This window comes from Aspergillus novofumigatus, assembly GCF_002847465.1.
Source record: "Aspergillus novofumigatus IBT 16806 chromosome Unknown P174scaffold_3, whole genome shotgun sequence".
Classification (NCBI taxonomy): Eukaryota; Fungi; Ascomycota; class Eurotiomycetes; order Eurotiales; family Aspergillaceae; genus Aspergillus; species Aspergillus novofumigatus.
The window spans coordinates 2,049,283-2,071,766 of NW_020194276.1; the positions used below are offsets into that span (position 1 = coordinate 2,049,283).

The window sequence follows — 22,484 nt, forward strand, 5'->3', positions numbered from 1 at the left end:
GATATTTATATCTAGATCTATGCAGAACGTAAACCAAACTCCTCACCAACATTCCTTGCAAAAATACTCCACAATCTTGCTCACAAGCTCCTGACTCAACGGCCTCGACTCCGTCAACGTACGCGAGACCTCCCTCGCCTTCTCCGTATGCCAGTCCAGCACCCGCCGCGGCTTGTCCGTGTCATACTTGCCCGCGAAGAACTCCACCAGCTTGATAGGTGGATTAACGGCGGGGTCAGGATTCGACTGTCTCAGACGCGCGACCCAAGCACGCTGCTCGAGCACCTCGAACTCGAGGCCCGCGGCGCGCAGATACGGCAGCAGATCCCGGGTCCAGTGGAAGGGGTGCGGGCTGACGATGTTGAAGACCTGTTCTGGCTGGACGACCGGCTCGGAGGACAGGGAGATGTCGACGACGGTACCCGCGACTGTGTCGACGGGGAGCCAGAGCGGGGACTCGTCGAGGGCGGGAGGGCGCCGATGGTCTTTGCGCACTGCAGCATGAGGGGGATAGCTTCTGTGGAGTTCCAGATGCCGTGGGACTGGTCGCCGATGACCTGGCCGATGCGCAGGACGCGCGCGCGCAGGCCGGTCTGCTGCGCGGCGTGGGTGCAGATGTGTTCACTGACGAGCTTGGACTGTGCGTAGCCCATGTCTTGGGCGAAGGTGAGGTTCTTGGGGAGGGATTCGGGGATTTCTGGACCAGCTGTGTTGAAGACGGTGCTGGCGGAGGAGCAGAAGTTAAAGGATGCGGGGGCGGGGCGCTGGGTTTTGAGGCAGAGGTCGATGAGGTGCTTGAGGCCGGCGATGCTGTCTTTTTCGAAGCTGCTTAGCTGCATGTTGAAGTTGACGGACCAGGCACAGTGGATGATGTCGGTGAGTTCTGAGGTCAGGGTGTAGTATGTTGATGATTCGAGGCCGAGAGTGGGTTGCGAGAGATCGGAGGGGAGAGCGACGAGCTTGCTGCGGGCAGTATCAGACATGGCGGCGTAGACATTTCGGGATCGCAGTGATTTGAGCAGTCGGTCGTAGGCCTCGATTGTTGAGCTGGCACGCACAAGACAGTACACCTTTTGGACGTCCTCGAGTGCGGAAACTTTCGCGGCGACATGGCTTCCAAGGGATCCAGTGGCGCCCGTGACAACCTGGAAAGCGTTAAAATTGCGGCACAGCTGAGGACGAAGATGACAAACTTACAATATATCTTCCCTTCAGCCCATTCGGAACAGGCTTGTGCTGCTCGAACTGGCTGTACTTTGAGATGAGGGCGCTCATCTGCTCCTCGACAGGCACGGAGCCTTCCGAGACCCCAGAACTAAGGCCATTCAGATAACGAGCCAATGCATTGATTGTAGGATTCTCAAACGCAACGTTCAATCCGAGCTTCTGCCCTTTCGTGTCCAGCGTCTTCAGAAGAACAGATCGCAACTGCGTAGCCTGCAGGGAATCCATGCCGAGGGTAAAGAAGTCTGCATCATCGGTCAAGGCCTGTCCTTTTTTCAGTGGTAACAAGCTCTGCAGCTGTCCTCGGAGAAAGTCCTTCAGCTCGGTTTCTGAAAGGGTCAATGTCCCGGTCGACGCATCCTCTGCCTCGTAGGCCTCCTCGATCAAATTGCTAAAGGCCCGATAGAAAGCCTGCCTGATGACGGTTCCCTTGTCCGTCCGAGGGTATTGCGTGTCAGCAGGGAGTATCCGAATCATGCTCTTCGAAAGCTGACCAAACGCAGGCAGTATCTCGTTAGCCCCTGTAACGGCGGGCCAGATGGCTTCAATGAGTTTATCGTCGGAGATAGCCTCGGTGCCAGGCGCACGAATAACCACCAGTCCGATACAAGCCTTTCCAGCCCCAAAGACAACGGCCTCAGAGACCGCATCATGCTGTCTGACTCGGCCCTCCATGTCCAGCGGATTGACCTTTTCGCCATTGACGAGGACAATAGTGTCGTCTAGTCGAGCGTAGTACTTGTATGCTTCCATAGTGGGATGCTTGAGGAAGAGATCTTTTGTAGCGTAAGAACCATCCGGTCGGTTGGTTAGGACCTTTGACGGCCAGCCATCGAGGACGATCAGCTCAAATATTCCAGGAGAACGTTCCTCGAACGCCAGATACTTCTTGACCAGCTCCGAGGGCCGCACCCAGTCCCATCCTTTGTCTTCGGGTGGTCGGAAAGATGTCATCAACTGCCCCGTTTCAGTCCTGTCCCATCCGTCAGAGTCACTTCAAAGTTGCGCCTAGAAAATATACTTACGTTCCATAGTGACTTATCAGGTTGACTCCATTTTCAACAAGGCGATCTCCCAGCGAATCGGGACAAGCAGAGCCCCCAAACATGACTGCTTTCAACTTGGCCAGCACAGCAATGCCTTCGCTCGATTCGGCGAGAAGTTTCAGGGCATAGGGGACTCCATAGAAGATCTCAAACTCGTGCGACCGCATAATATCCAGCAGATACTGCTTCGTGAGCGGCAACTCCGCATTGTACAGACGCAACGACTTGCACGAGTGCACCGCGCGGAACAGACAGCTGAGTCCGTGATTATGGTACAAAGGCAGGGTGATGAAGCCGGTCATGTTCATATTACCCGCATAGTTCTTGATGACCGCGCTCTGGGTCTGGAAGATAGGCTTGGGGAGTCCCGTCGAGCCACTCGAGTGGATGATCCACGCGACATGCTTCGACTCGGCCTCAGGATCCAACTGCGGCATGAGGTTCGTATCGCCGTCTTCCGTGATCGGATAATCGTAGTGCTCCTGCGTCGGAATCTCATCGACCAGTAAGTTCGGAATCCGCTGCTTGATCTCTGCAGCGGTCTCTCTGAAGGAACTGTGAATGAAAATGTGCCTCGCGTGCGTCTTTTCCAGCAGAGACACATACGCCTCGACGGATATCCTCGTCGAGAGAAGCAAACCTGCATGCCCGAGCTTCGTCAAGGCCAGAAGCATGACCAGGTAGTTGAGGTCCGACGGTCCCAGGAGTGCAATGACGGCTGGCTTTTCCGCTGAAGTCGTCCGCGGGGGTGCCAGAGCAGCAATGGCTTTGGCCACTCGAAAGGCGAAGACATCGAGTTGTCGCAGCGGATAATCTACATAGTCGATGCCAGCCCGCGGGTATGATATCACTGGTTGCTGCGATGGTGGTAAAGATGCGCGGTGCCGGACGAGCTCGTCGACTGTCAAGGGCTCTCTGTCGGTTACTTCAGGACGGACTCTGTTGTCTGAAGTATGCCTTTCAGGAAGCGTTGTTGGAACAAGTGGTGAGGATAGCATGGCTGGTAGATGTTGAACGGGGAAGTCCAACAGAATGTGCAGTTGGCCTTTCGTACGACTTTGAGTACGAGAGGGGAGCAAAGTATATTTAAACCCATCTTGACCTAATACTGTATCTGCCGATGATCTTCAAATCCGAGAGTCGCAGGCTTGCATCCATGTCTTCCTGTGGTGCGAGTGCGGAAATGCTTGGTGCATCTCTCGGATTTATATCCGAGCGGAGATGAGCCATCGCATCTCGACAGTAAATCCGAGCACCGCTGACCGGAAAAGTCTTGCCAGTGCATCGCTTGCTTTATCCTACTGAGTAGCTTGTTTGATACGGCAATTAAAATGGCAAATATTACTGCCAGCTCACCATCGTCAGTAGACCAGCAAACTCGACTACTAGTGCCTCTGGAATAGGTCTTTCGATCTACTAATCTACAGACAAGAAGTCAAAATGTATTGAGAAGTAGAGTCCTGCAATAAGAAGCACGCAAAGATCCATCATTAGTACCGTAATCTCATTAACAAATGTCATGTATCGTCACTCTACATAAACAGTAAACAAAGGAATCCCCTAACAGTAGATCCTCACATACAAGCAGCTCAGAAAGGCATCGCAGAAGGGTCACTCATAAGATTCGAGAACGCCTGAAACGACGATCAGCAAGCATTCGATCTAGCACTGGAAACGAACAGCTGGAGTGGACATCTACTTACCCAGGAATCGAGCTGAGCCCACCAGATCGAGCCCTCAAGATTATCAAGAATACCAAAGTCCTCAGAATTTCCAACAGGCCCTTCCAGGAAATTCGGCGATTGGATACCGTTAGGTGCGGGCTGATGGACCGTCGCGTTGGTAAACATAGGGGCCGGTTGCTCGACACGCACCGGGTCTGCGTGTTCTTGACCCCCCATGAGAGTCTCTTTACCTCGTACGTGATTGCCGCGGAGAGTTCCATGAGAGTTTTCCAGACTCTCAGGTTGAATAGGTGTTCCAATCTGCCGATGTACTTCCCTTCTCAACTCCTCCAGGATGATACTATAGCGTCGGCTAGGGCAATTCTTTCGTGTAGCCTCGGCCAGATGTTGTTGGCAAGTCTCCCCAAGACCGAAGAGTGAATGAAGATAGCCGCTGTCTTCTACACTCCTAGGGGAAGCGGTGTCCGGATTCGAGGCGAGTCGATGTTGTTGAATGGTGTGAATATAGACCACGATGATGGCGCAGAAGCACACATAGTGCGTGAACCAGAATGACTGGATCAAGGTTCCCTGCTTCGCCAGGCTGTCCACTAATTTCATCACATCTTCAGCGGCGTGTATGCATTTGCGCACGTGGCTCGAGACCATCGGATGTGGAACAGATGGTCGACGACTCAGATCCGTGAAATCGTTCAACAGAAATGACCGGGTTGCATGGATCATCGCGTGTGAATATGCCAGCTGCAAAACCTGACTCTGCCTGCAAAGTGGCGGGATCAGACTCGTCGGTCGGACACTGTTGAACAAAGGTGGTGCAGTCTGTTTCCATTTCTCAAGATCCGAGGCAAGACGAGCAGCGGTCTCAAGAGGCGAATCTTGCGAATGAGGGTTGATAGTGTAAAGCTGTCGAGAGATTTCACCGAGTATACGTCCAAGTCTGCCAAGTAGAAGGCTTAGCTTCAGTTGCATGAAGGGATAACTTAAAATCAAATCGACGTACCTGTAGTGAAGTACGGACGCAATCATCATGCAATCTGGTGAACCTGTCCGGCGCCGCGGGTCTTCCTGCAATATGTCTTCGTCATTGATCTCATCCGGAAGTTCTTGGTCGGTATCTTCGTCATGCAGCAACCGCGGTCTCCCAAACATGACGCTGAGGTATTTGTCCAGCGTATAGGCGCTCCAAAAAATCCTTTTGCGGAGTTGTTGCTCCAGATACGAGTTGCTGTGCTTTGACATCTTCGCTGGCCATTTTCGATGCAATCCCAGAGCCGTCACCAGCTGGAGAGCCGTGCCGAAGGTATACCAGCACTCATTGGCCCGCGATGATGAAAGAAGGTAGAGACATTGACCTAGTCGTGATTGGACACTCTCTAATCGAGGAGGTCCAGATTCCATAGAAGAGGCCCATTTAGACGCCGCGTACCATCGTTCGCTGTTATCCCTTGAGTATTTGTAGACAAGAAGTGAGTCTGTAGATGCTCACCTTTCATTGCGAAATTCTCCTGGGTCGCCGGGCCTCTGTTCCTCATATAGAGTACCCACAGCGAAGATCATAAGGATGATGGCAGTCCGGGCTACCATAACGCCGGTAGGCGGGTTCGCGAAACAGATATCGTCTGCATAAACCTGCTTGAGCCACTCCTCCACACTTCCTCTGTGCAAGAAACGGTAAGTCACCATCGAAAAGTCAAAGTAAATGCCCACCAGCTCCAGAGCTTTCTCAAAAGGTGGCAACGTAAAGCCAGCCTCCCGGTAGTTCGAGTAAGGCTTATCCCCGAACTTGAAAACAGACGTATTCCTGGAAACAGATTCATCCTGCAGTTCGCCAGGGATAGCCGACGACTCATCCTGATGAAGGCGGCTCCAGACGCGATTCAAGAACGACACCCCAGACGCCGGCCCGAGATAATTACCCTCAAAGTCCGTGACAACCGGCTCCGGCGAATCCCGCAGCGACACCTCCGAACCAGCTCTACCATGCTGCGATCGCAAACCCACTGCAGTCCTGGGCGACTCTCTCGACGATCGCTGAGAGATCGAGCTCCGCGCAGTACGGGTACCACCCCGCACATGATCCTCATCCGCATAGTTCACCAGCGACGATGACGGCGGCGGCGCAGGCAGAGGATCTGGCGGCAGGCCTCGCGAGTACGCCGCATTGTACTCACAGCGGAGCGAAAGGCGGGTACATCTCATACACGGCAGCGTCCCCGTACAGCGCGTCTTCTTCTCTTTGCAGTAGTCGCATGCTCGTGTAATCTTCTGCCGTTGCACAGGGCCCTTGGTTGCTGGCGACGATGAGTCAGATGCCTTTCGCTTCCGCCCAGCGAGGTATGGGCCACCTGGGCTAATTCCGACGACGCTGTCATTTCCGGGCGAGAGGTGTGTATGTACCCCGTTCGTAAGAGAAGCCCTCATTGGTTCGGAAGGCGAGATGAGGGACATTGTGCAGGTCGCTTTTCTAGGCAGGAGACGGAGCGGTGGAGATTTCCAGTCCTACTGTCTTCTTTTCCTTTTTTTCCGCTGCCATCGTACAAGCATCAAAAGACAGACGGACGTTCGAAATGGGGATGAACGATGCTGACATGGGAGAAATTTCCGAGCGAGTTCGGAGGAGTGCCGAGCCCAACGGCAGAAGCTCCAGTCATCGTCTCTTTCTTGGGTCTTAGTGTCGTGGTCGAAGTTTGGAGACGTGCGGGGTTGGAGGGTACTCCGCAGATGCCACTGGCGAGAACCCGCATTTCAGTCACCATTCACTTCAAAGAGAGTCAACTGGTGATGTTGCGTCGTAATCATACGGGGATTATCGAGTTGCGCTGAATATCTCAATGCAGGTTGCTCAAGATCAGGTCTCCTAGTGAACACCCCGTCACGTGCTACTGAGTCGACGGCGAGTCTCCTGCGACGACAGCTTAAAGAACGCGAAAGAAGGGTTAACAGATCGATGGTAGAGAATCGAAGTCCACAGCAAAGTTCCGGTCTATGAGTAGGGTAACTAGCTACATCATCGCATCGAGTAAACGATAACTAGTGAAAGTACAATGGGAACCCCGAGAGCGAAGCGGGACTGGGTATGCCAAAAATGTTTGACCACATAGATGAGAACCAGAGAAAATATCCTGAGCTGTTCTGGACCGAGCAATGATGACCCGCTTCGTATATATCAATCAGCAGAATGACGCCAAACAACCGAGATCGCCCCACATTGCCTGAGACTAGCTCATGCACAACGCATACCCCGTACGCCAGGATGAAAGGAAAAGACCGTGAACCAACGTTCTCCAGGGTGAGCGAGAGGCCCTTGATAGAACTTCGTGCAGTCACGAGGGCTGCCAGGTAATGAATGTGGCTGTCACGTCGTCGACGACGCCCAATCATTGATAACCGTGATCGATCTGATGCTAGAATGGTGTTTTGAGCACGTGGACCAACGTGGCAGGACAGGTCGAACACGCGCAGCTCATTGAGGCAAAACCAGCCTGCACCTGTGCGCTGTCGACATTCAATAAACTGAAACACTCCCATCGCGGCGGTAGATGCCAACCTGCGTGGTTGGATCCAATTAAGGTCTGATCAACATGCATCCCTTGCGGCTTCAACTCCACAGTCGATGGCGTCGGCGAAAGGACAGATATGTTCTCACTGCTCACTGCTCCCAGTCGGTGGGGAACCGACGCGGGTGGGAAGAGGAAAGTAGTACTCAATCGGCCAGGAGTATGATAAATAATGAATCGATTGGGAGCAGGGAAAGGTAGCAAAAGGAAGTAAAAACAAGAATGTAGACAGGCTGAGGAAGCCAGTTGTTGGCAGTCTTAGCCTATATGGTTTTCCTGTTCCGGCTTGAGGCTAGAAGCATGTCAAGTGATGGTTCAGAGGCTAATGGCCATGTAGTCACCCTCTTCTTGCGCTAAACAAGATTGCGGTCCTAGTATTGGCTCCAAGAAAGAACACTGATTATGCAAAGCATTGGCACGGCGGTGGGAACAATGCTATAAAGCGATGGCACCTGCAGAAAGGCAGACCATCGTCGCGAACGGCCTACAGAACTGATTTTCAGATCATGCATCTTTATTCAGGATCGCACTCAGCCCACCATCGGGAGACGCTTCCGCAGATACGCCATCCGGCTCTTTCACAACGGGAGACGAGTTCCCAGATACGCCGTCTGGTTCTTTCGTCCGAACGGGGACTGTAATCTCATGGCCATCGGCCTCGTTTGTATGACTCAGTGATTGGGCGACGATCAAGTGTATCTTCTCGAGTGAGGCTCCCGACCGGATGACATTGATAATGGCGTCGACGTCTGTGCGCTTGCCGTGCCGAATGGCTGCCAGCAGCTGCTGCACAAATTGGCGATAGTACGCTAACTCCTCCTGGACGCGATCTCGCGCAACCTTACGACGTTTGTCGGCGTACTCGTCGATGATGCAATCTCGGCCGTGGAGGGCGCATTCGGAACATGGGGCACCGGTCGAGTTTGCACTACACTTTATGACGAGTAGAGAAAGCAGCATGTCAGAATGGTGTACTTTGAAAAAGGGGACATAAAAGAAGGGCGGATTCAAGATGCCGCGCATTCATTCACACCGAGATATTTGCGAAAGAGGGGACGTGCTTCGAAAGGGAAAGGTACCTTGGTCCGACGTCGTTGACACTCTGTGCAAGCTGTTGATGCTCTCCGTACCTTACTTTCCTCAGCGACAGGTCCCGCTGTTGGCGTATCTAACAAAGTTCTTGGAGCGATAGGGCGAAAAGGCCTAGAAGGCCCTTGTTGAGACATGGTCTGATGAGATAAGGAACAGAGATATGGGGGGAAAACAAGGAACCGGAAGAGGCGAGCTAAGGGAGGAAAGACCAGACTGGACTCCGGACAATGAGTTTTCTTCTGAACATAGTCCTTGACCGAGGGGGTGCGCCAAACCTCAAGTACTCAAACGGGCATACATGCTCTCTCTATCAGAAAAGCATTTGAAGAAAGGTAAGTCACCTGGAGCGCTAAGCCAGGTTCGGCGATTCGATGCCTGCTTAATGCTTCAGGCAAACTGGGCCAGCGGTTCCCAGCCTCAGCAGGAAGAGGTCGACACCCAAAATAATTAACTCGGCACAGTCCAATGGTCAGTAGAGGCATGCAGATCGGTAGTTAAGTGGGTAAGTGGGCAGAAGTGCAAGAATAATCTGGTCCAAAATGAGAGATTGGACTGCGCCGTCAACACCGATCAGTTTCCGGAACTGATCATCAACAATATGTCACAAGGAAATTAAAAGAAAAGAGGTCGAAAACGAAGCAGACTGTAGGGAGGTGGAGAAAGAGGATACAAAAAGAAAGATGAAGCTTTTAAATGGGATTGTGAGATTTGATACTTTTGCCTCATCCACGGGCCGTTCCCACTTTCCCGTGGGTCCTCCCGGCTTTCCAACTCTTCCAGGAGGTTGGGAAACCTTTTACTCCGTAGTTTTAGAGCCTAACAATGGTAAAGAATATGGTAGAGAGATTGTTTAAACCAAAAGACTCAAAAGGGAACGAGGATTGGATGATGACAACTGGTAAGCGGAAGGGCCCTTTAAGCAAGCGTGCCTAAGCGCCTTTCGGGTAGAAGATCCCTAATCTTTCAGACTCGAGAGAAAGGGAAGTGAATCTGGAGACAGTTGTCAAGAGTCGACAGTAGTGCTGGTCTTAGCCTCTTCCGGGCTTCCCTCGAGGAGCGATGCGGGTTTAAAGGATTAGCCCCAGATCTAAGGAGGCTGTCCCATCAATGAGAATGCTTGAAAAGCGCCGATGGAGCATTCAGCTTGGCCAGAACCAATGATCAGTGTCCCCAGTAATTGCCCTGAAGCGGAGCATCGAGGATCAGGTAGGGTGTCAGACTCTGATAGGCAGACAGGTACCCTCCAGCTAGGGCCATTGAGCAATCATGGTAAGATCAATCCGAGCGCCGGGGCCCTGCACGCAGAGCTGAAGACTCCGTATACTTATTTGCACCTCCATTCTCCCCCTCCAAAACCCCCACCTCCTCCTTGGCTGAATCCGCTGCTATTTTGCTTGAATCATCTGCGTGCAATGTTCGAAGGCCAGGAATCTCTCTTCGGCTGCGTGTCCTCTGAGGAATGCCGAATCTAGACGAATGTCCACGGGGTCATTTTATGCATTCCACTTCGGGTCGTCTACTTTGGTTGTAGCAGCAAATATCACACTGGTGATGTTATGACCATTGTGGGCGTCGAATTTTCGGCAATAGTTCCATAACTTTCCCTTATCGGAAAAAATATCCGTTCGATATGATAGGGTGTCGAAAGGAATATCCGTAGTTCGCAAGGCGGATGGTTTCAAGTTTGGGACGATAAAGAAACAATAACAACAATTATTGCGAGCCACGCCAGACGCGAGGGCTACCATCTTGATCAGAAAGGGGTTCTGCTTCGGTTGCATGATGGATCCACGATTACCTAGATATGCAGTGCTCCTGCGCGCATACCTTACACGAGCTTATCCAATCCCCGTCGGGATTTGAAGACGCACCGCAAATCCCCACGCATATCAGAACCACCAACCATGGTAGGCAACCAAGGACCAAGGCACCTCTGTACCGACCTATGAACTATGGTGGACTAGATACAGGATTCGAACAGGCGAATGCGCCATGCTGAGGTTATGGCTGGTTGATGCTGACGATGGTGACGTAGATCACCTTTGCGTTTTTTCTACAAGGTAATTCCATGACGCTCACGTGAAGTGTGGGCGCTGGCCATACGGACGACGTACCGCTTCTTCTGCCTTGCCCCCGCTTTCTGGCCTAAGGCGCCGAGAGTTGGTCTAAAGGAAGAGCCACCTACGTCGCCAGCCTGTCTCCATCAGCAATTCTACAAGATTCCACTCACAACGTCTGTACGAGGCACTCAGAAATTTCCCAAAACGATCGCTTACGTTCCCCCTGAACATGTGGACCGATGACCTGCCGAGGTAGTCAATCGGTCGGAAAAATAGGCTGTGGTCGTGAAAAGCTGATAATTTACCGGCTATTCTGGCATCGCCCATGTCCTCTTAGGCTGGTGCTGGAAAGGGTGATCAACGCCGCCAAGCACCCCAAGAAACTCTAACAATGTTGAATTGTGTGACTTGTGTCACCTGTAGGCGACTTCGAGTTTCAACAACCCGAGTTCGCCGATGTGGAACCTGGCAAGCCAGCCTCATAGGGGCTTTTCCCATATCTGGTTGCGGCTTGCGGAACCATGGCTAACGGTGCGCATTAATTATCCACAAGAACTAGGGAGGTATTATCCCTCAATGGAGAGTCTTGTGTGGAATAGATAAGGTATCCGCGATCGAAGCGACAGTCCATGCGGACCTGCGGCTGTGGCAAAATCCCCCACCTTTTCCAACGGATGCTGAATGATAAGACACAATCGTCCAATGATGGAATTGACAACGTGGTGTCCTTCGCTCGCTGGGACAGCTGCCAGTAGAGGCGAGGGAAGAATCCTCAGTGTGCTCTGCCCTGATATGTCTGGTTAATCATCGGTGGCAAATTTGTGTCTCCACGTCGCATCCAAGCGAAACCAAGCGAAAACAGAGGCGACGATCACGCCAGCCCACTGGCATATTCACACTTTGGAACTGACCTCGATGTGTCATTAGGGAATCCCTGGCTGCGACACCGGGCCTAGCAATAGCTCGGGAAATCAGTCGAATAACCGAGGAGCTCTGCAGCCACGAAAATTGTGGCTGCAGCTCGAATTCAGATCTGGCAAATGAGAACCTAGCAAGTAGTCTTGATCGAATGGATTGACAACCCACATGGGTGGTATGTGGGCTGTCCTTCTGGATGGGGCGCTGGCGCTTGGACACCACCGTCGGCCGTTGGTTCAACAACCCAAGGTTCGGATTAAGGGGTAACAGGACGACCGACATCCGAGGGCGGGTCAGACCATAGCTGCGAAGCCAGGCAAAGGGGTTGATACTCCTGAGCTCCTGTACACAGGTAGCTGTGTGTACTACATCAGGCCAGATGCTTCGAGAAAGACACGAGTAAATCCCGGGAAACCAAAAAATGAGCAAGGAGGACGTATTGATAGATTTACTGGCAGGGGAATCATGAAACTCGATACTGTACATGTAAAGCGCGATAAAAATACCCAAAAATGAACCAAAATGCTGGTAGTTCAACTCAAAGACCCATATACACTGCAGTCCATTGATAGATCATATACGGTGCAGTCCCTTAGTAGACGGGTCTACCTTCGTCCCAACGGCGAAGTTCCCCCGGACTTCTGGGCGTCAATTGTTGTTGATCGACCGGAGGGCGGTTTCCCTCGCCCGATGGAGACGAGTAGGGCAGTTGGTGGTTACTCTCTCGTCGGGTAGCGCTGCTCTCGAGAACATTGCCGTGAACGCCGCCGATACCCCCAATCCATTCCCAGACCCGCGCAACATCTCCACCCCGGCCCTCGCGGACCGCAGCGCGAATGTTGGCATTGCCCTCAACTACATTACGAACACGCCTCCAGAGCTCTTCACGTCGCTTGCCATGAAGCTCGGAACGGAGGACGTCGTCACGCAACTGACCAATAGGAATATACGGTTCCCTCGCCTCACCGCGAGCATGTAGCGCTGCTTGTGTCGCTAGGCGATCTAGCGTGGTTGCTACCAGCTCTGGGACGCGAGCTAGATCGGACCGTCGAGCAAGAATTTTTGCTCGAGCGTAAACCGAACCCAGAACCATAATAATCAAAACTGAAAGAGGGAGTCGATATGCGAGGAGAGAGAGTCGGATGTGGCGGCGGAAGGCGCATGTGAGGGGGAGCCGTGCGATTGAGGTAGATGAGAGAACAAGGACATCGGAGGGTCTGTGATTGCGTTGCGGCCTCTGTTAGTTCCGGTAACCATGTCAGAACCGTGGTCATATGAAAGAGCTCTAGCATACAAATACTAAGCTGGGCACGAACGAGAGATCCAGAGAAAGAAAGAAAGCATGATATCAAGAGAAAAATCCAATAGGCAACTTACTGTTTTGTTTTGGTGACAACTTCATCCTTCGCAACAATCTCGCCGAGTGCTCCTTTCCAAAGCTCGTCGAATTCAGTATCACTCATGCCTCTACGGCGTTTCTGTGCAATCGCCTGTTTCAAATCCGGTTCGCTCATCTCTGGAGACGTCACTTCTTTACCATCCCCTAGAGGCGCTCCACATTCAAATTTAGCTCGTCGATCACGGAGCTCTTCAATCGCTTTGTCGGCAACGGCTTTCACCCGACGAGCTTTTTCACTGTCCGGTTCACATGTGGGGGGCAGAGGAATGAGACCTCCAAGCGATAGAGGATGCGGTTTCAGAATGAAGTCATGCTCACAGCTCGCCTCGAAGTTCGGGTAGCAGAACGCATGTGGAGGGCAGGGTTCACACTGCGGCTCCAATACACTGGCCCATTCGGGCACCCTGGTTTCTGCCAGGGACCAAGTAGGCTTGCCGATACCACAGTACCCGATCTCGATCTTCTCCTTGCGCCACCAACCGCCAAAACCCGAAAGCAAAGAGACGATGAGGATCCACGGAGCAGCTTTGCTTGCCGTACTCTGCTTGGCAGCTCGGCGTCCGATCCGTGGAGCCGTCGGATACATTAACTCCGCTTGTTGTCCCTCCAAGGCTAATTGCTCCTCGGGCGTAAATTCCTCGCCGGCACTTAGCCCACTTTCATCCTCGTCCTCGTCCATCTCAACTTCCTCTCTCGGTAAGACGAGAGATCCAAAGGGTGATCTTGTAGGCGTTCTAGAAATATCATCATCGAGGTCGTAAGGGGTCTCAGACTTTCGTGGTCTCATCCCATGGCTGAAAGCAGGGCTGGCAGTGGAAAGCCGTGAACTTGTCTTTCGTTTGACATCACGACTGATGCTTCTTGAGCCAGGAGAGCTGCCACTCTGAAATGGATTGTCATCGGTGAAGACACTGTCCTCCTTTGGTTCCGATTTAACGTAGACAGTGCGTGGCTCGGGCTCAATTGAAGGAGCAATTTCACTATTTCGCAATTTCCTAGCCGTGGATTTGCGTGGAGTGGCCATATCCCGAGCAACAGGCGTCACCGGGCCATGATCATGCAATTCTCTGTCAGAAAAGCGCGCGTGCTTGGTCTCCGACTTCGGTACCTTCTTCTTCGTGACTATCGACGGTGTGCTCGGTACGTTCCTCTCCTCAATATCGGCCGTCGACGCCCTCGTGCTCATCCTCGACCGGCCTCTTCTTGTTCCGGTCGCGGTAGAGACAGTAGACGGTGTCGGCGGTGGAGGCATAGACTCCCTATCAACGGTTTCGGGTTGTCCATCATAATCACTAGCCACTGATGTCGCGCGACTGGGCATATCTGTGATACCTGCGCTCGTCCTCTTCACCCTCTCGCGCTCTCGCAGGAGTTTTCTCGCTTGAGGCAGAACTTCTTCCTCCAGGATGCGGATGAGCTGCGCCTTTTTCGCAGAAGCCGGGTACGAGACATCATGACTAACAAGGATAGAGCGGAGGCGGGGTACGGTGAGTGTGTTAAGGTCGAAGTCTGGGGACAGATATTCCAGTCCGTCCGCCATGGCGTAGTGCGACGCTGGCGATGGGCTGCCAGCAGAGCAAGACGTGAGTGAACGGGCAATCACAAAATGCGGGTGCACGGCTGAAGACTCCGATCGGGATCAGACGCGCCTGATAAGGGCTCAAAGAATGCGTCTCGTACCCTTGAGTCGAGATTTTCTCTGCAGTCTGTTTTTACTCGTCAAAAAATAGCTCAAACACTGAATGAAGATAATACTGTGGAAGATGGTATCCAGGGCAACCAAGCGGGGCCTAAGGAATGAATATCAATCCTTCAAATAGAGGTCGTGCTCAGAGTCCTCTTGAGGTAGATACACAATCGTCTCACAGATCAAAGGTTAACAATTATGCATGTGCCCAAATTAATCTGAGGCGGATGGATGTGTGCTAAATCAAAGATGAAGAGCCTGCTATGATGACGAAAGGAGAACGCGTGCGGCCGATGACCTGTTATGACTGGGCTCAACCCAATCAAATCAATGACAAGCAGGAAAATCACGTGGTTTATTAGCCACGCCATCTTAAAGCCACAACAGCCACAGCAGCCACAACAGTCACATGATTTGACCCATGGTGGACAAACCAGATTATAGATACTAAAAGCAATTGTTGGCAGGGTATTGTCAGATGATTAGATATAGCAATAGACTCAGTCAAGCAGGCTAGTACGGCCAATGCAATAGTAGTCGACCAGGAACAGCCAAAAACCAATACCACCTCTAGCACCACCAATGCTTCGCAGCCATTGAGAAACGGCCATCCCAGTAGACGCCCCTTATATGTAAATGAATGAATATAAAAACAAAGCTTGGATGTAGCGACAAGGGAATCAGTCTGTTATATAAACAGTTATGCAACAAATGTCCAGAAGTACGTTCCACATCGAGGTCATGTAAGATAGCGCTACTCTGAGGATGTAGCAAGTTGGAGGAAGGACGAAGACGCGGAGCTGGGATCGCTCTCGCCACTATCCTGACCTTCAGCTCCTGGAGAGCTGGATGAGGCGCCAGTGATGCCCGCAGCACCGACGGCCAGTTGTTCCTTGAGCGCTCTGTATTCGGCAAGTTGGGTTTGTAGTTGTTGCATCACCTCACCAATAGGGACGGCGTGGTCACTTAGTTTGTCACCAGGTTTGAAGGGCTTCAGCATGTATCGCACTGAGAGAGTCGTAATGTTCATCTGTAAGAGGCATAAAACGTCAGTTTAGAGAGAAATCAAAAAGGTGAAGTAAAGAAAAAAGGAAGCTAGAGAGATCAAAGTTGTGCACTAACCTCAATGCGAGTTACCTGCTGTTCGACTAGACTCACCACCGTCGAATCGGCAAGCTCGCCACCATGATTCTTGACCAGATTAAACAAAGCGACATTCGGCTCCTTCAGTCGCGCTTCACCTGGATTCTCCAGCGCACCGCATAGTCTTTCCAAGCGAAGAGTGAGCTCCCATAGGCGCCATATGAGATCCGTCTGAATTTCGAGCTGGGAATGTTTACTTATGGTCGTGGGGCCGTTCTCTCTTGCTTCCGCTTGTTCCAGCGTGGTCAATCGCCCGGAAAGCGAGTGAGGGTAGATGAGGTAGAGTGGCTCCGGATTCTCCAGGCCCTTCAACTTCCGTTCGCCTTGATCTTTTATGACGAACCCTTGGCTGTTGAGTTGCTGAAGTTCACGTCGAATATTATACCCCAGACTATCTACCGCGTAGCTTTCCTCCGAGCCAGTAGAAGCAGCTCGTTCACTGTCAGCGTACACTTCAAGGTTGCGCTGAATATCGCTCATGAAGTCGGACGAGACGAAAATCTGACCACCGTCGGCTACTGCCGAAATACGCGATGCACGGTTGACCATGGGTCCGAAATAATCCATGCGATTAGTAACAGGATCTTTCTCGCAGACAGGCTCTCCCCAATGTATACCCATGCGGACAGACAAACCCCGGAAGATGATGTTGTTCTCCATATCGTACTGGACCTGGCACTGAGGCTGTTCAAGGATTTCGGTAGGCCATTCGGCCTCCAAAAGCTGGGTTTGGCAGTTGAAGCACCAGAGCAGGGCTGCTGTGGTGGTGGAAAAGGCGACCATAAAAGCGTCACCTTCGGTCTTGACTTCGTAGCCACCAATGATTCCAAGTTGTCGACGAAGGATGTCGTTATGTATCTGAATCGCTGAGCGCATCGCGTCGGGACACGTCTCCCACAGACTTGTGGACTTCTTAATATCTGTGAAGATGATGGCCAACTCTCCAATAGGGGCATCCACGTAATCGAAGCGTGCGAGTCTCGAATCGCCGGGCATGTCACGGGGTTTCTTGGTACGCTTCGTGCTGGGGATGATTTGTTCCTCGGGAAAAGCAGGAGGCCCCATCGAGAGGCTTGTTCCACGAAACTTGAGCTTCTCCCGCTTCTTTAGATCACTCACACCGAGAATCATGACCATGAGTTTATTGTTAGCACCAAAGGATATCGCCAGGTCCCGGATTTTCTGAGCAGCGATCATGAGGTCTCTACGCTCCGCTCTGGTGACATCGACCACCACGTCTGGCGTCACGTAGTCCCACAATTCCTTCGATGCCAGGATGATCATCTCATCCTGTTCAGTCAAGTGCACATGCATGGTGTGGGGCGCTGCAACGACTGCGGGCATCAGCTGGAAGTGGCCAAAGGCTCTTGACACATGAAGAATGTCGTTTAGTCTTCCGTTGCGAGAAACAAATCCTCCAGCGGCCCGGATTCTCGCCCGCTCATGGGGCTCCGCGGGATCATGATTCTTGGTTAGATACTTCAGCGTCCCGTCTGACTTCACAAGAATTGCCTGCGCATCACCAACGTTGGCGACATATAGATCCATGTTATTCAGATACAACACAGTTGCAACCCCACCAGACCGTATGTCGTCTTGATTGAGGAGTTTCGTAGCTGGAGATCCTCTGTGAAATTGCCGAACACTACGGTCGTCAATAGATTTGTAGGCAGCAGCAGCCATATTCTTGTTCAGCGCCAAGAATGTCCGCCGTAGCGCATCAAGCGGTGTTTCTTCTTCCTCCACTCGTAGCTTTCTAAGCTCGGAAGAGAAGGTTGAGGTGAAGTTCTCATGCAGAAACTTGGCAATCCTAGAGCCCCCAGTTGACTGAGCTTGGCCATCAAACAACCCTACAAGCGTTTCCACATTGTCCGGCTTCAGACGTGGGACGATCATATCGATGATGGACAAATGCTCGCTTTTACCCAAAAAATCGGCCATGCCATAAGCCAGAGACCCAGCAAGTGAAGCAGACGTTCTGACACGTCGATCTTCGTTCTCCTCAGGAATGGTCGGTGTTGTGAGGGTGACATCCATCAAACCGAGGACACGGAGATGGGTAAGGGAGTTGAAATCAGTCAAGTCGGTTCCATTGGCGGTGGTCGGTCCCGCCGAGGTGATGTTTGGTTTAATCTCCAAGCGTTTGTTCCCAGAGAAATTGAGGTATTTCAAATTCCGATTCCAGTTCCAGTTCCAATCGTAAGGCCAGTTTGACACATTATACTTCAAGGCATTGCTTCCAACATCTAAGATTGCAAGTTTGCTGACCTTGCAGAGTTCTGCTGGCAGAACCTGGAATCGGTTCGCATTCAGGTTCAGAACTTTGAGGTTACTTCCTTCCTCGAGATCATCGGAAGGAAGCGAAGTCAGCTCATTGCCCGAAAGGTACAACTCGGTCAGGAATGGCCAGCGCTTGAGCAAGCCCTGCGGAAGTTCGGTCAATTCATTGTACGATAGATTAACCACGCGCAACTCTGGAATCAAGGACAGCTCTCGGAAAATATCGTCTTCTAGCCGATTGTCTGCAAGATATAGATTTCGTAGCGAGCCGGCAAACGTTGTCGCTACGTGCTGAGAGAAATTTGAATCTTTCCTGGAAGAAGGGCTGCCCTCTCTACCTGATCGAGAAGCTGCCGACACTTTTCTCCCGCTTTGGCCAAGAGACGAAGCAACGGACGGTTTGCGGTAAGTCCCACCATTTGGTGAACCTCCGGAGCTGAAAAAGCTTCCTGACGTCTGGCTGGGTCGACGTGTCTCTAACCCATCTTGCTCCTGAAGAGGACCGAGATCTTCATAACTTGGCGTTGTGGCTCCCCCTGGAGTCGCTGCAGGCGTAATCCCCGTGTCGCTCGGTGGCTGAGGCGGAGAACTGCCGTGTTTGGGAAAGCTGTCCAGCACGTTCGACGAGACGTTGAGGGTCTCTAGTCTCACACAATGCCAAATTTCGGCGGGGAGCCTTCTCAAATTGCATTCCCTGAGGTTGAGATATTTAAGCTCGGTCAGGCATCCGATGGTTGCAGGGAGCGCAGCCAGCGGGTTTTTGATCATGCTGAAGTGCTCCAGCCGACGAAGTTTTCCAATATGCGGTGACATCGAAACAAAATGATTCTTATCAAGAATCAGTTTGGTCAGGTTGGGCAGGTTCTCGAACAACGAATCCCGGAATTGCACAAGCTTGGCGGAGGCGATGTTGAGCGAGGTCAGGGTTGGCACTGGTGCATCAATGTCAAACTGCGTCATTGGGCAATGATCGAGGAGCAAAGTCCGCAGTCTGGGGAATGACCCTTTGAATTTCGAGACTGCATTATGCCCAATCAGCAGTTGCTCCAGTCGAGGCAGTTGCGCCAGAATGTCTATGTTGGTAATGGCATTAAAGCGCGCATCAATCTCCCTCAAGTTAACAAGGTCCTTGAATGTCTCATCTAGTGGCCCGCTCAGCATATTATTCGTCATCCAGATTCGTTCCAGTGTCGCCAGTTTTCCGATATTTGGCAGCTCAGCGATATTGTTGAAACTGATATCAAGATCCACAAGACTCTTCAAATTGCAGAGGAACGAAGGAAAGACTTGGAAGTTGTTGGAGGAGATGTTGAGACTCCTGAGATACTGAAAGTTCCCAAAGTAACTCGGTAGCTCTGATAGCTTGTTGTTGGCCATTTTGATACTGACGAGGCCATGTAACCTGTCGAGATTGGCATGGCCAAGCTCCTCCAAGAGATTGTTGGACACGTCCAAGTAAGTCAATCGACTTGCAAGGCTAAAACTCGCTGGCAAACGCCGAGCCTCATTGCCAATAAACTTGATCTCCCGTAGATTGATACAACCCTGGATAAAATCTTTGGGGACATCCAGGGACAGATTCCTAGACAGGTTCAGTGAGATAATCTCGGACGCCTTCTTATAGAGCGTGATCGGGATGGTGACGAGACTCCGACCCTGAAGGTCCACATGACTGAACTTCTGCATTCTGCTGAATCCAGGATCGCCATCAAGGCTGCTGTAGCCACTGAGCTTGGTTGGAAGGAATATGAAGCGGCAGATGTAACTGTGGTCTTCCCGACCAACCTCTTCAATTCTATCCTTTGCAGTGTATCCGACTTGCTCCAGCAATCGCTTCTGCATAAGAATAGGTCTCTCTGAGTGATCGAGCTGCCTAGAGAGATCATTCCTTTTCATGACAATTTCGTAGTTATTCAAGTGGTCTTGAAGGAAAGACTTTCGGCCAAGCATAAGGAGGATGTCTGCAACGGTGGCATTCAGACCAGCTGAAAGCGTAGCAAACGTGGAATCAATGCGGAAGACCCGGATGAAGTATGAAGTCCCATCTGGCTCACGTGCAATACCTGTCGCATCACTTGCCACGTCTGGAAGCCGTGCAGCGAGATCCTCCCCATGCTTCTTCACTTGCCAGCTCTCCGGAGCATCCCAGTGACCCGGAGGCAAGCCGTCCGACTTCTTCCCTTCCTCATGCTGCGGTGGGACACCATCCTGAGCTTTGCTTTTGTCGCTTGGAGAAGGAAGAGGTTGCTGGCTAACGATTCCCTCCATGTGTGAAAGATCTGTATCAAGCCTCCAAACACCAGGCTCCTCTGAAAGCTTGACGTCCTTCCCAGGAGGGGCTTCATTGCCAATGCCTCGCCGGTTTCGTAACTTTGTGGAACCCATAACTAAGCCTTTCCCGTCCTTTCGACGCTCGTAATCGCCTAGATCAGGGTTTCTGGTAGAGGTGCCACCTTCCAGACTGCCTTGCCGGCCTCGTCGAGGAGAAGCCTCCCTCCGCGCCAGCTTCAATGAGGACTTTGCTGCGTCTTGCGCGGATTTCGATCCGGGGAAATGCTTCAAGGGACCATGTGCTTTGGTACGACGAATTTTATCCAGTATCGATCGCTTGTTGGACGGCGCCCCGGGGGAGTTCTGGCTTTGTTCCCGAGAATAGGCGCTCTGTATACTCGGCGTGGGGCTAGTAGAGCGACCGCCGAGAGTGGTAGTTGAGCTCATCGCTGTCGAGGCATGTAGGCCATGGTCTCGGAAGGGACGCAATCCGAGATAAGAATCATCACGTCCTGTTGCTGGACGAGCTGGATAACCAGCAAGATCACCCGCGACAGTTGGCTTTTCTTCCTTGCTTCGTGAATGACGGTGGCTGCCATGGTGCCTCCGAGCTTCTCTTGAGGTACCTGAGTTCGTAGCAGTCTGACCAGCAAGACGACGTCCTTCAGGGGCGATGGGGGCTTCTCGAACAGGAGCTTCTCCGAATTGAGGAATGTCCTAGAGATAGTCACAAAATAAGAAACTCCGATCTTTCAAAAACAGACAGAGACGACATGTGAAGACGGATTCGAATGCGGGCAATTTGGTCATGGACTTACATTGAAGCTTTGATACAACCATGGAGTAATCTCACGGGATGGTAGGGGGTTCGCGGTCTTGAAGGATGTAGTGAGGAAGTATCATCCTGGGATCTTTCTGGGAAGTTTCGAGCGCCATCAGAATTGGCTCTTTCGCGGGCTTTAAACTGATCAATAGAGCCTGGCCTGCTGCTCAGCGATCGGGTATCTTGTTCCTGCTCCTGTTTCGATTCGCCTGACGGGAGGTATTCATCGCCAAAGAAACCTTGCAACTTCTTCCGGAATCGCCCCCCTGTACTAGACTTCGAGCCCTGACTGCTGATTGTCGTGGCGCTGGCTACCGATGGTCTACGGTCATCTCCGTTGTAGTCAAAATCCACGGGCTCACTGGCGAAGGTCCGGCCGGTGCCAGGACGGAAAGTGGCAGATGCCGGTGATGCCTCGTGTTCGGAGAAGTCATGGAAGAACGTTCCCGAGCTATCCATGGGGGCAATCTTAGGGGAGGTTGACCACGAGGCATTGGAATTCTGATGAAAGTAGTCGATTTGGTTGGGATTCAGCTGCGACGGTTTCGAGCTCGAGTTAGACGAGGGTGGGGGCCAGGATCGTCAGTACCGGAGGTCGCCATAGCCTTCCTGTGGCTGCCAACGCCTCTCCGCTGATCTGTGGGTGAGATATCGGGCGAGTTCCACGAGAAAGTAGAATATAAGTTATTCGAAGAACCTTGGTTTGGCTGGTTGTGACCCTGTGATGCAGATCTAAAGGTAGTTAGCACTCATGTTTTCCACCAAAAACCCCGCCGTATCGGCAGATAACAGGAAGAAATGCTGGCACGGAATTTCATCCGAGATCAGAACATCAAGTCCAGCAGGAATGATAGAGTCCACAGCCCCATTTTTGAAGACGTATTTGGGGCTTTTGACAGCCGGTAATCAATGTTCGTCAACCTCGGCGCGCAACCAACTGTATATATACCCAAAATTCCAACAGAGACACCATACCAGCAATTCAACATGGGTGATAAAGGAATGGGAGAGAAATTCGATTTCACACTGTTTCTTACCTCTCTAAGCCCGCAGAGCCAGGAAAAGGAGAATTGCTACGACCACTCGGCATGGCTGTATTGTATAGCGGACGAGGATTTTGACTCTCTCTGACGGTCTCTTGCGACAACCAGCTGTGGGCCCCGGAGCTCTCAGAACTGCGCCTTCTGTGCGAATTCTCACTTCCGCGCAGCGACATGCTGTTATATTATCCAATCTTGCGGGCCAGGAGCGAGAAATCAGCCGGTTGTCTCAGCAGTCGCGGAGGCCAAGAAAGAATCC

General features: G+C 51.9%; 5 protein-coding genes across 5 annotated transcripts; all 5 read right to left on the bottom strand.

Annotated features, from left to right (window-relative positions):
• Positions 1 to 41: 41 nt before the first annotated feature.
• P174DRAFT_511255 (putative NRPS-like enzyme) lies at positions 42 to 3,361 on the bottom strand (the record flags this gene model as incomplete). Its single annotated transcript, XM_024831774.1, has 4 exons — positions 2,250 to 3,361; positions 1,198 to 2,197; positions 458 to 1,145; positions 42 to 428 (listed from the first exon to the last, which is right to left on the bottom strand). The coding sequence occupies exons 1-4, from the start codon at positions 3,266 to 3,268 to the stop codon at positions 43 to 45; spliced, it is 3,093 nt and encodes a 1,030-aa protein (XP_024684111.1). The 5' UTR covers positions 3,269 to 3,361.
• A 360-nt stretch (positions 3,362 to 3,721) lies between these two features.
• On the bottom strand, positions 3,722 to 6,611 carry P174DRAFT_404294 (Zn(II)2Cys6 transcription factor). Its single transcript, XM_024824029.1, has 4 exons — positions 5,442 to 6,611; positions 4,956 to 5,390; positions 3,974 to 4,892; positions 3,722 to 3,904 (listed from the first exon to the last, which is right to left on the bottom strand). Exons 1-4 carry the CDS (start codon positions 6,401 to 6,403, stop codon positions 3,860 to 3,862), a joined length of 2,361 nt encoding a protein of 786 aa, XP_024684112.1. The 5' UTR covers positions 6,404 to 6,611; the 3' UTR covers positions 3,722 to 3,859.
• A 1,405-nt stretch (positions 6,612 to 8,016) lies between these two features.
• P174DRAFT_367233 (Zn(II)2Cys6 transcription factor domain-containing protein) lies at positions 8,017 to 8,738 on the bottom strand (the record flags this gene model as incomplete). The annotated part of the gene is made up of 2 exons (XM_024822160.1): positions 8,017 to 8,445; positions 8,592 to 8,738. The coding sequence occupies 2 exons, from the start codon at positions 8,736 to 8,738 to the stop codon at positions 8,017 to 8,019; spliced, it is 576 nt and encodes a 191-aa protein (XP_024684113.1).
• A 3,436-nt stretch (positions 8,739 to 12,174) lies between these two features.
• On the bottom strand, positions 12,175 to 14,521 carry P174DRAFT_368171 (putative sister chromatid separation protein (Src1); the record flags this gene model as incomplete). The annotated part of the gene is made up of 2 exons (XM_024822212.1): positions 12,175 to 12,799; positions 12,960 to 14,521. 2 exons carry the CDS (start codon positions 14,519 to 14,521, stop codon positions 12,175 to 12,177), a joined length of 2,187 nt encoding a protein of 728 aa, XP_024684114.1.
• A 901-nt stretch (positions 14,522 to 15,422) lies between these two features.
• acyA (adenylate cyclase acyA) lies at positions 15,423 to 22,401 on the bottom strand (the record flags this gene model as incomplete). The annotated part of the gene is made up of 5 exons (XM_024829730.1): positions 15,423 to 15,698; positions 15,791 to 21,060; positions 21,200 to 21,719; positions 21,809 to 21,917; positions 22,223 to 22,401. 5 exons carry the CDS (start codon positions 22,399 to 22,401, stop codon positions 15,423 to 15,425), a joined length of 6,354 nt encoding a protein of 2,117 aa, XP_024684115.1.
• Positions 22,402 to 22,484: the final 83 nt, after the last annotated feature.